Source organism: Magnolia sinica, chromosome 1 (assembly GCF_029962835.1).
Source record: "Magnolia sinica isolate HGM2019 chromosome 1, MsV1, whole genome shotgun sequence".
Lineage (NCBI taxonomy): Eukaryota > Viridiplantae > Streptophyta > Magnoliopsida > Magnoliales > Magnoliaceae > Magnolia > Magnolia sinica.
Genome location: NC_080573.1, coordinates 121,211,911 through 121,224,192, shown reverse-complemented (window position 1 = coordinate 121,224,192; position 12,282 = coordinate 121,211,911). Strand labels below are relative to the sequence as shown.

General features: G+C 39.6%; 1 protein-coding gene across 1 annotated transcript; it reads right to left on the bottom strand.

The window, feature by feature from the left end:
* Positions 1-1,648: 1,648 nt before the first annotated feature.
* LOC131256283 (protein BUNDLE SHEATH DEFECTIVE 2, chloroplastic) lies at positions 1,649-12,218 on the bottom strand. Its single transcript, XM_058257261.1, has 5 exons — positions 12,062-12,218; positions 11,870-11,958; positions 10,006-10,069; positions 4,490-4,586; positions 1,649-1,926 (listed from the first exon to the last, which is right to left on the bottom strand). The coding sequence occupies exons 1-5, from the start codon at positions 12,117-12,119 to the stop codon at positions 1,848-1,850; spliced, it is 387 nt and encodes a 128-aa protein (XP_058113244.1). The 5' UTR covers positions 12,120-12,218; the 3' UTR covers positions 1,649-1,847.
* Positions 12,219-12,282: the final 64 nt, after the last annotated feature.

The window sequence follows — 12,282 nt, the reverse complement described above, 5'->3', positions numbered from 1 at the left end:
TTGATATTATCACTAGTAAATTGAACATTGCATGGAATCATGTATCCATTAAAAAAAAAAATTTAATGAAATTATTTTGATAAATAGATTTTGGCTGTATTAATACATTAGTAATATTATCCAAATATCGCCCATACACTGGTGATATAAGCGTTACTTGGAATTTATATAATAACAAATATTGGTAACATCGATACATTGGCAATATAAGTGACACTTGAAATTTATGTAGTTAAAAATATTGGCAATATCAATACATTAGTGATACTTAGCAAATACATTGCTGATGCCTATAATTTTTTATACTATCAGTGTTATCGATGTTGCTACCTGCATTATCGGAATCACCGAGCTAGAGGTATAGATAATATCCGGGATATTTCAATAATACCGGAGATACTTCGAACAATGATGGTAAGCAATGGACATGTTAGGTTTTGTAGGGGTATTTTACATTTCGATGAGCACTAAGTGATAAAAACGCTGCTTATGATCAAATAATTATGAGTTCCAAAATGTTTATAAATAGAGAAATGGTCTAGTGCTTTCAGATCGGAACACTTGGTTAATCTAGTTGATCCATCCAGACCATCCATTAGGTCTAGCACACATTTCATGGTTTATCCTCCAAAAATCGTTGGTCTAGCACACATTTCTTGGTTTATCATCCAAAAATCACAAGGATGGATGTTCTGATCATGTAAGTAGGCCTGTTTCTGATAGTCAACGGATTTCCAATCCATGGGTGGGAGGGGCGTGGATTAGGTGAGTCCGGGGTAACAGCTTAGTGGGTGAGCACCTAACCGTGGAGTCCATTTCAATACATGTGCTCCGCTGTCCATCTGTTTTATTAGCTGATTTCAGGGCATGGGCCCAAAAATGAATCAGATGCAAATCTCAGGTGGACTACACCACAGAAAACAGTGGTGATTGAACACCCACCATTAAAAAACTCCCTAGGTCCACCGTAACGTTTATTTGCCATCCAACCTGTTGATAAGGTCACACAAACCTGTATGGAGGGAAAACACAAATATAAGCTTGATCCAAAACTTTTGTGGCCCACAGTTTTTTAATGGTCAATGACCACTGTTTTCTTTGGTGTGGTCCACCTAAGATTTGTATCTGCTTCATTTTTGGGCCCATGCCCTAAAATGAGCTGGCAAAATGGATGGACAATGTTGATATACAACACATTCATCAAGATGGCCCCATGGTTAGGGACTCACCGGCTGAGCTGTTAGGCTGGACTCACCTAATCCGCACCCTGCCGGACTGCCTGATTTAAAACCAAATGCGGTCCGAGATGGATCCTATAAAAGATGGCAGGGATGATGATGGTTACTCTAGACATGGGCTGATTGGAATATCTGAATCCGGCCAGCCCGAAAACTTGGACAAAAACAAGAAAGGTTCCAATCTGACCAGCTCGTGAGCAGCAAAAATAAAAATAAAAATAATAAAAATCCAGGCCCAAACCAACCCATGCTGACTTCCTTTCCCAAACACATGAACTGTTCTCATCTGACCGCTCCAGGAGACACCAGTCTATGGGTTTCATGGTATCAATAGGCAAGTACTCGCTGATATTTTAAACTATAATGGACACACATCACAATCTCCAAAGCTTGTTTTGGTACTCTTAACCTTTCTAGCAAACAAGGAAAGGAGCATTTGATGTTGAAATAAAATTCAATTAACGTTTTACATTCATTAGAGTCAAAAAGACTTGTTTAATGATGTGGTTACAGACGCCATCACATAACAATATTCATGAAACCATCGGTCCCTTTTTCTCGAGTCTTGAAGGCTAATGACCTGCCGGCATGTCTAATTACCTCAAAATCTCAATCGTCCTGAGTGCTCATGAAACCTCCCATGAAACCGGCGCCATTGCAGTTCCCACACAAAATATCCCTCTTACCTCTGCAGCCAAAGTTAAAATGAGTAAATAACTGTGGAAGTCCCAATCCAGTACAACTCTTCATAACTTCATAGGGGCAAATTCTTGTGTGAGACTAAAGTAGGTCCCATATGATCAATAAAGACTGTTGGTAGGAGGAATCCACCATCGAATCCACCATCGACCACACAACCCAAAAAGAACCCTGACTCGACAATCAAAGCCCTACAGATGAGAACATGTATAATGGAAGGGAGGATCAATAAATGGCCTCGCCATCGATTTTGCAGGCCCTTATTTGAAGGGTCATGGCGACCTGATCGGAGTGATATTGGGGCCTTGTACAATCCACAATTAATTTCTCCTATTCCAATGGTCCACCATGATCATACGTGGGCATACTTGGTATCTGCGGGTACATTTGCATTGTAATGACAGATGAAGAATTCATACTATAGATTATTACACAGGCAACTTAGTCACATGGGAACAGTTAGCGTAGATGGGTCGTGGATCCTTAGTAATACTGTATAGGGTACTCAATCCATGAATGACCAAAACAGAAGAATCAATGTTCTACAAGAGTAGGCAATATAATTGAGGACAGGAAACAAGTGACAGTAACCACTGTACTGGATGGTTTTAAGGGCCTGTTTGGACAGTGGTATTAAGTTGTATTAAATGGGATTGCATTCCTAATCCCACTTTGACATTCGGAATGGCATGTTTGGAAGGAGTGTGAGATGGGATTAAAATTAACTTTGTAGGCTTTGGAAAATAAGCCTTGTGTTGGAAAGTGTGAGATGGGATTACTAATCCCACGGATGACGGATTTTTGCTTCATCCAGGTTCAATCCAATTACAATTTGAAAGTAAATCCTGGGATTTATTTTTTAATGCATACATTCCAAACATAGTATTAGAAAACATGGGATAAACCCAATCCAAGGACAATACCTTACACATGCATTTATTGTAACTTTTACAATTCCATCCACCTTAATCGCACCTAATGCAGCTGGCCAAACAGGCATGAAAGAAATGAATGTATGTGGAAGTTTAGAAAGTATGTGATCGTTTCTTGTAATAAAAATATAAATAAATAATCTTATATAGTAAAAGATGAATGATTTGACTGATTAAATTGGAAGATAAAATAGGGCTAGATCCTGTCTCAGTTCCACAACATGTAGAAAAGGGTGGTGCAGTTATCCTCCTCACATGTGGCACTGGTGTAGAGCAATATTGACCATCCCAATTGTGTCCCATTGTAGTGGAGCATATCACTAATATCAACATATCAAGCAATCATGACCATCCAATTTATTGCTATCAAATGGATGGCCAGAGTAGTCCAAGTTCGAAGGGAAAAATCAGATGTTTGATATTATCTTCTAGGTGCAACAATTATTATATTTATTTATTTTTGTTTTTTGTTACGATCCATCCATAGTTGGGTCAGCAATTTGGACAGTCTGGATTGCCATAAAACTACGCCATGTGTATGTTTGAAGAGCCACCACCCTTTTTAAGTGGCACAAAACTGGCATAGGAGTCTACTAGCCCTATAAAATAAGGTAAAACCAAAGGATCAGGTGATGATTAAGATGATCATTGTTGGGGCCTGGCCTTGGTGCACACTCAGGATGCACCAACCTTTTCCCAATTCTTAGGGCATGCCTTCAAACTGCCAGTGTCCCCAAAAAGAAGGATTCACATTTCGCATGTTTGGGTACCATTCAAACATTCTCTCAACTTTGGTTCATGGGGTATCAACAGTGGGGCCCACCATATCAACAGTGTATTTTATGAGCCATGGGCCCCAATTGGGTTTTCCTTTAGGTAAAGTGGGCTTGAATGTGAGAAACCTCAGTGTTGAAGTGAAGACCAGCAGCCATTGTTTGAGTATGCGGAGTTCCTACAACCCTGTTACTGGGAGCCCAAGCTCTGTGGGCACCGTGTAGATGACCTGGCCCAAAAACAGTGCCAATCAACACATCAGATAGACCACATGCTTAAGTTGAATGTGGAGTGTTGGCATGTTCGCTTAAACAGTCCATTGTCTATCTACAATTGGGGCCCACCTAATGCATTGCCTGGATGCTTGCCAGACATTCAAGGTTGGCATATTTGCCGTGTGTAGAGCTGTGGGTGTGCTTAGCAAAGATCTGATTTCGAATGAGAAACAAAACTTGAAAAGAAAACTAAAGAAAGTTGAATGGCCTCGACAAACAAGTGATGGTATAATATGAAACTGGAAAAAAAAAAAAAAACTGTTTCGTAGAGGTAGAAGCAACCTCAGGAAATGTGAAGTATGAAAAATTTGCGATGCAATGGATGCATCTAAGAAATTATTTCTTAATTAATTTTTGTTATATATCAAGAAAGAAAGAAAGAAAGAAAGAAAGAAAGAATGAATGAATGAATGAAAAAGGATGTGCATCCAATGGGCTAAGAGATCTATCTCAAGGTTTGTATTTGGTGTTCATATTCCACCAGCTTTTGCATTAACATACCTTGTGAATTCTTTTTATTTGAAATAAATGGAGTAGGTAAGATGTGTATGAAAATGCTTGATTGGCGTACCTGCAAAGCCAACATATTCCACCAGCTTTAAACTGCCCATTGAAGTGGTCCACAGAATTCACTCCAGTACCTTGGCATTGCGAACACAACACAGCACCTGGTAATTTTGACGACCTGACATCAATCCACGATTCCTTATATGTGTGTGTGTGTGTGTGTGTGTGTGTGTGTGTTTCAAAAAGAAGAAAACTGCACTCCTGACTCACTAATCTGAAATTAAAGAGGCACTTAGACCCAAAAGAACAGGTGTAAAGAGTCACATTTCTAATGAGATTCTGAAAGCCGACTCGGACATTGACCAAAGATGAATTATGTGATATGCAGCCTGCATGGTTTCTGATTCTGACAAGTAGGCCCATGGTTCATTAATCCAGACCATGGGTCTGTTGTGTCCCACAATTGATGGACTATGCCTCGAGAATCTCCTCGACAGAAAAATACTGACTGTTCGATCTAAAAATAGATGGTTAGGAAGAGAAATGCAACAACAATCCACATTCAACTGAAAAGGTTCAAATATTATTGGTTTCTTGGGTCTTCCAATCTGAGAGATTCTTGAGCATGCTCCATCCATGGTAGGGCAATAGACACCAATGGTCTGGATTACTAAAGCATTGGACCCACTAGTCAAAAGTGAAAACCCATGAATACAATGCAATGAGGTGGGCTACTATATGTCATGTATCATATAATTCCTCTGAGCAAAATCACCAACTTAAGATATATAGAAAAAGGTCATGGAAAATAGAATGCGTTGCATGACCTTTATGCAAGGAGAAAGTTGCACAAGCATCCTTACTTCGAGTATGCGAGTAGCCCTAAACGAGCTCCAATAAAAAATGTAAATTTCTTCAAGGATCTCCCTCCCTCCCTCCCTCTGAAAACCCCTCAATCAAGAAGAATACCATTTCCATGTGTTTAACTACACCGTCAGAGAGTTTGTAACACAAGGGGTACCGGCATATTTGATGACAAGTGATACACTTGTTTGCAATCCTCAAGTGTCCTTTGACATGGAAGAGGCTAGTAGGTGACGGACCTGGGGCTGGATTTTTCACTGCTACCACCAAGTCTGAAAGGCATCAATTTCTCCACGAATTCCAGTGCTAAGGCCACCATATTTTCATGAACTACATCAATTTGCGGTGTGTTTGCGCTGGATTTAGGCCCATGAATCCTATTATATACGGTTCCTTACTTCTGAAACTCAAACAATTTTCTTTCGTTGTTATCACATGTCTGTGTTTGTCATTTAAGTAGTTAATGGGAAAAAAAAAACAAAAAACAAAAAACAAAGAAGTGCGTGCATGCGCTTGTGCTGTAATAACTTGTAAACGTCAACCGTTCTGTTAAGCTTGCTAGACTGATTAAGAGCAATGCCTTGATTAATACAACTAACAGCAATGTTTTTTTTTTCCTGTCAAGTAAAAAACTGTAAAGATAAATATGAATAGCATGTTACAAATGAGCTAGCCATGTGCATATACATATTCATATATCAAACTTTCGACAAAAAAGAAATGTATCCCAGTTCCTGTATACATGTCAGCGTCAGTGCCCATTTTGGGTATTATAGATTTGGAACCAACAGTGAGCACTTTAGTGATTTTATGAATAATCTCAAGATGAAGCTAGCAATTTGGTCACTCAAAAGAAATCTTGAGGCAATACTTCGCTGGAATCGAGTTGCCTTCATGGGACTCAAATGATTTGAGAATAAAAATACCAGCAGGGAGCAGAATAAATAAGCTAGTTTCCATGCTCCCAATTTAATTTTTGAGGTTTTTATTTTTTATTTTTCCTAACCGATTGAAGGTTGTAGATTTTGGCATTGGGATTAACTGGGAATGGACAAAGAGGATGAATAGTGAGCTATAACTCCATTTTATGTGGTCAATATGAGAGCTGGAAGATGGTTGATTGAATAACTAATGACTTTGATGATCTTAAGCACATAAAAATCAGAGCTTTACTAAGCCCACACGCATGTACAAGTCAGTTAATGCACACGCCACCACATATGCCAGTGTGGCAGACAGGTGTGATATCCAAGCCATCCATCAAAGGTTTACTACTAGTTAGATTCTCTATCCCAAGAATCCAGTCAGTCCACTAGTCAGGTGTGCCACAATTAACTGAACAAATGAATGGTTGCAGAAAATTCATCTGAAGTTTCCTAAGTTGTCCACTTATTTCTAATATCATGGTACACCTGATAAGTGGACCACATTCATTTTTGGGAAGTAACATCGACACAGTGAGGCCCACCTAATGGATGGCTTGGATATTTCACATGTATGCCACACGCTGGCAGAAATAGTGATATGTGTATTAGTGGACTTGTACATGCATTTGGGCCTAGCGAAGCTGAAAACAGAAAACCTTCAAAGTCTCCCTATCAAACATAACAAGATTTGAGGAAGCAAGAGTTTCAAACAAAGAACTGGCATCGATGCTTGGATGTTCACCAAGGGGAAGATAATTACCATTCTTAACAGGCCATGCTTGTATAAATTCAATAGGAAAGCATTCAAAAAAAAAAATATCTGATGGAACCAATTCACATCTAGACCTTTACGTGACAAAAATACTTCTCTTCCTAGGATGAAATCACAAACCTGGGACATCTATACCTTTTACATGAGAAAAAAAGAAAGAACGAAAAAGAAATGAAAAGGTTTTGTAGGCTGAAGTTTCCAGCTGATAATAACCTGTTTTGAGGCCATGTGTGTGCGTGTGTGTGTGTGTGAGTGTGTGTGTGTGTGTGTGTGTGTGTGTGTGAGAGAGAGAGAGAGAGAGAGAGAGAGAGTCAACAACCCATTCTACAAAAACATGCAGATTTCACATATAAAGTTGCTTCCTCATGACGAAATGTTCAGAATAGTGGCCTTTTTAATGAAAACATCAGTTTTGTAGAACTGAAACACCTATGAAGCGGAATGAAACACTAAAATGTACATTGATTCTGATTTTGTAAATCAAGAAGGAAAAAAGAAGAAGAAAACATTGTTTTCATAGAGTTTGAATTAGGGAAAGATGGACTTCAGGGTTATTGGTAGAAGGTGGATCCAATGCTGTGAGTCCTCGGCTAAATTTGTTATTCTGATTAATGGCTCCCCATTTGGCTTCTTTAAGTCTTCTTGGGGTCTTCAGTAGGGGGATCTGTTATCTCCCTTCCTTTTTTCCATTGTATCGAAAGGCCTGAGCAGGATGTTATGTAGAGGCCAATCAGTTGGGTCGTTCAAATGGTTTGTTGTTAATAATTATCTGCAGTCAATCACTCATCTCCAATTTGTAGATGACACCATTCTGGCCTGTGAGGCCAAGGAATCCATGGTGGCTAATCTTAGGATTGCTATTAGATGCTTTGAAATGGTGTCGTGTCTGAAAACTAATCTGTCCAAGAGTGAAATTCTGGGCATTCAAATCTCTCAGGAGGTTCTCTCTTGCCCGCCTGAGATATTTGGATGTGGTGTTGGTTCTTTTTCATCCTCCTATTTGGGCCTTCCCCTTTGTTTGAAAGGTGGTGAAGGACCTGCGGGATGAAGTTGTGGAAAGATTAGAAAGGAAACTCAGCCCTTTGAAGAGAAAGTTGCTATAGCTTGGGGGAAGGTTGACTTTGATCAAATTGTCTCTTTCCGACCTTCCCCTGTATTTCTTATCCTTATTTTGATGTCCAAAGGAGGTAATCGATTGTACTGATAAGCTCAAAAGAGATTTCTTATGGCAAGGAAGGGTTTTGAAAGGTCAATTTCATTTCCTTAAATGGTCTGAGCTCTTTTGGCCCCATGATTAGGGGGTGGGGAGAGGGGGGAAGATTAGAAGGCTTGAGGTTGTGAATTATATCCTGTTGGGTAAATGGTTTTGGCAATTTGGGGCGGAAGAGTCTAGTTTGTGGAGGAAAATCATTGCTGCAAAGTATGGTTTATTCCCCATGGGTTGGCGGATTAAAGACTCCTCCCTTTATTGTGCTTCTTTGTGGAAAGCTATAGATAGAGTTGCCCCTACCGTGTTTGAGTGTATTGGCTTTGCTGTTGGTGACAGATCTAGAATTAGGTTTTGGGAAGATGTTTGGTGCTGTAATTCCTCTCTTCGGTCATCTTTTCCGGGCCTAGCCAATCTATGTCTGGTGGCCAACATTTTTGTGGCTAGCTGTGTCTCTAGCTAGGGGGTTTGGGTTCCCCCTTGTCGTAGGGACCTTTATAACTCTGAATTCAATAACTTGCTTTGTCTGCTTTCTCGTTTGCTGGGTCTGTCAATCTGTCCGGATGATGCTAATTCTCGTCTGGTGTCATGGGAATTCTGGCAGATTTTCTATTAGTCCTCTATACCGGCACCTCTCCTAAATCGAGCATGTTGGGGACTGTTTTGACACTGCTTATGTGTGGTCCTATGGGGCTCCTCCTAAAGTTGTTGCGTTCACCTAGCATATGGAGAGGAGTAGGATCTTAACCATCGACAAACTCTGTAAAAGAAACATAGTGCTTCCTAATGCTTGTCCACTATTTCTAGGGGTGGAGGATAAGGTGGATCATCTATTCATACATTGCTCAATTTCAAGGACTATTTGGTCAAGCATCCTAAGGCCTACAAGCATCTCTTGGGTGATGCCTGGCTCAATCGACAATCTGTTTAGGGCTTGGCATGGGGGAGGAGGGGATTCTTTTCTAGTCCACAAATGGAGACTCGCGTTGCTAACTATTATGAGGTCAATTTGGTTAGAAAGGAATAATTGTGCCTTTTGGAATCTTAATTATTTAGCGATGGTTGTTCATAACCAGGTTCTATTTTTGTTTGATTGGTTGCCCTACGGTTGTTTCAGGCAAGGTCTGCGGCTGGATTGTATTTCTCTTTTTATTTTGTTCCTTTTTCTTTTGTTTTTCACTTCTTTTGTTTTGTTGCTTCTTCTTTTTTTTGGCTTCTGGATAATATTGCTTCATCTTTCAACAAAAAAAAAAAAAAAAAAGCACGGAGCAAAGCAAAATCAATGCAACACTTTTCATAACATCAATTAGATTCTCTTTTGCGAATTTCAAGGTATTCCATAATGATAATTGTGGCAGTAACAGCCACCATTGTTACCTTTATGATGCAAGTCATAACGGTTGTTATGGCCCCTGTAACGACCATTCTGGTCACTTTTCTTATTATTAAATTTAAAATTTAAAAAAAAAAAAAAAAAAAAAAACTTGAAAAACCTATATCTGCCCCATAATGTTGAAAAAATATATTCTAAAATACCTATATCTGTCCCATAACAGACCATCACAAGGTTGTTACACTTGTGGCCCTTACAGGGGGTGTAATGGGCTGTTAATGACATTTATGGGTCATTATTTTCCATAACAGCTGTGACGCCCATTGCGACCCCGTAACGTGTAACGGTTGTCACCGTTACCTTTATGTACCAGCCTTTTACGGCACACCATGATGAATTTTAATACCAAATTTCACAAATAAAAATGAAAATAATTTAAATATCCACATAAAATAACAAAAGGCAATGATTAACATACCATTCCCATCACAATCAGCACAGACAATGCTATTAGGTTTCGTTCGTTGATTATTGCCTGTAGCCTGTATAAGGAGGAAGACAAACAAGATGAAACAAAATAACAAAAAAAAAAAAAAGCCGAGAGTGGCCCTTGTCCAGTTTAAGGCCTTTAAACTATGATTTTGGATTTTCCTTCAGACAACAAGCTGATTTATTTTTATTTAAAAATTAAAAATTAAAATTAATAAAATAAAATAAAAAAATAAAAAAACCATAGATGGTACCAATGGGGCTGATCTTTTGGTAATCAAAATCCTCCATTCATGGTCCCCACATTAGGATGGACCAAGCTTCTCATTGATCAGATGATCCCAGCCATTCATTAGCTTGCAAATGTAAAATTACGGCCAACAGTCCACCATCTAAACATGAAGAAACAGAGGCTTTATGTGGCTGTTAAAAATGATGCAATAGGAAAGATTTTTGAGATATCTCCCATACAAAACGAGTCCCAGCACACAAACAGTTGATCCGCCACAGACAGCAAAAACAAAGGAGGGAATGATCACACATGTTCAGACATATGGTACTTTCCATATGTTCAAGCTGTGTGGGGCCCACCGATGACATGTATGTAGAATCCAAACCGTGCCTCTGAAGCGCCTTCTTATGTTCTCCACATTTCCCAAGAATCACCCCGATCCAAAACTCAAGTGGGATGCACCATAGGGAGCAATGTCAATCAAGCCTAAAACCTCTGCATCCATTTGTTGTGGCCCATCTAAGTTTCGAAGCGGCTTGTGCTTTGGTGTGTCCTATCATCTGGGCGGGTTGAACTTGATTGAGTGGGCAAGATGACACATACACAATGCAGTGGACCTGACATCCCATCCAGAAGTTCCTATGGTGGGCACCCCCCCCTCCCCAAAATCATTACATATCAATATCAAGATTTGATTGATCCAATTGAATTGCAATTAATGTAATAAGTAGGGATTGAAAGGTGCCTTGCTTCCCTAAGCTGGAAATGCACCGGAAACTCACTCTAGCTGGAAGAGATCAGTCCCCCTCCCTAGTGCCCCACCCCGTTCCCTTTGTTGTGGCCCCACCTAAGCAATGAATCTGGCTGGATTTTGGGCATATCAAATGGACGGGTTGGATGGCACTCACACATCAAGGTGGGCCTCACAGCCCAAACATACAACAATTACCATTCAATCGTACTCAATTATTCCCCAAAATGAGGAGTCAAAGGGGTCGTTTGGATGCCTATAAAGTTTTAAGTTGTAAACAATTTAGACCTGAAAAGAGTTTCAAGTGTAAACTGTTTACACGCTATTCTGTTTGGCTTTTAAGTTAAAGTGTTTACAGGTAAACAATTCATGCATTCGACTAACTTGTAAAGTGTTTACAATGTATAAAACACGTGTTCTGTCATGGACAGATTGCCTGTACTGAACACATCATGGAGGACCCCACACATCATGAGTGTGTATCAACCATTGTGTTCTACCATGTCTAATGTCTTTTCAGTTGTAAACACTTCACCTGGAATCTGAAACATGGCTTTTTGCCAAAAAAAAAAAAAAAAACCCCCGAGTTTACTTATTAAGTGTTTACTTTTACAATCAAAATTTACCATCCAAACTCTTGCCTGTAAATTCCAATGGATTGGTTGGACAGCACTCACAAATCACGGCAGTGGGGCCCACTGAGCTCGAACGGATGACAATTCCCGTACATTCAAATTATATGATTATTCCCCCAAACAATTTAGTGAAATATAGCATACAGAGGAGAAACCTAAAGTCTAAGCTTTCACCTCAGCAGTATGAAGATTAGCATTATGAGTGCATTAGACGCTAGACAGGAAAGATCCTTGCCTTAGGCTTTAGGGTCTGAAAGTTGGCATTTTGATGTCGGAAGATGTCGATGCGCTGAACCTTTGGAGCATGTGAGTCGATTGCAACACCTGAAAGAATTCAAAATACCCAAAAGGAAGAATCATTGGGAAGTTTTGGGGGTTTTCGGGAGAAGAATTTGAAAATTGAGAGAAAGGACAGACGTGGAAATACCTGGTTTGGTTGGAGTTTTGAAGGAATTTATAGTGGTGAAGTATAGAGCGTTTGCCATTTTATTCTGGGTTTATGAAAAAAAGGGGAAAATGGAGAATGAAGAATTCGGATGAGGAATGAGTTTTCAGTTGGTGGTCGAAACGATGGTGAAGATAAGGCGATACCGCTCTAGCCATTTTGTTCTGTGTTTTTTACCTTCATGCCCTTTCTTTTGGGAGTTT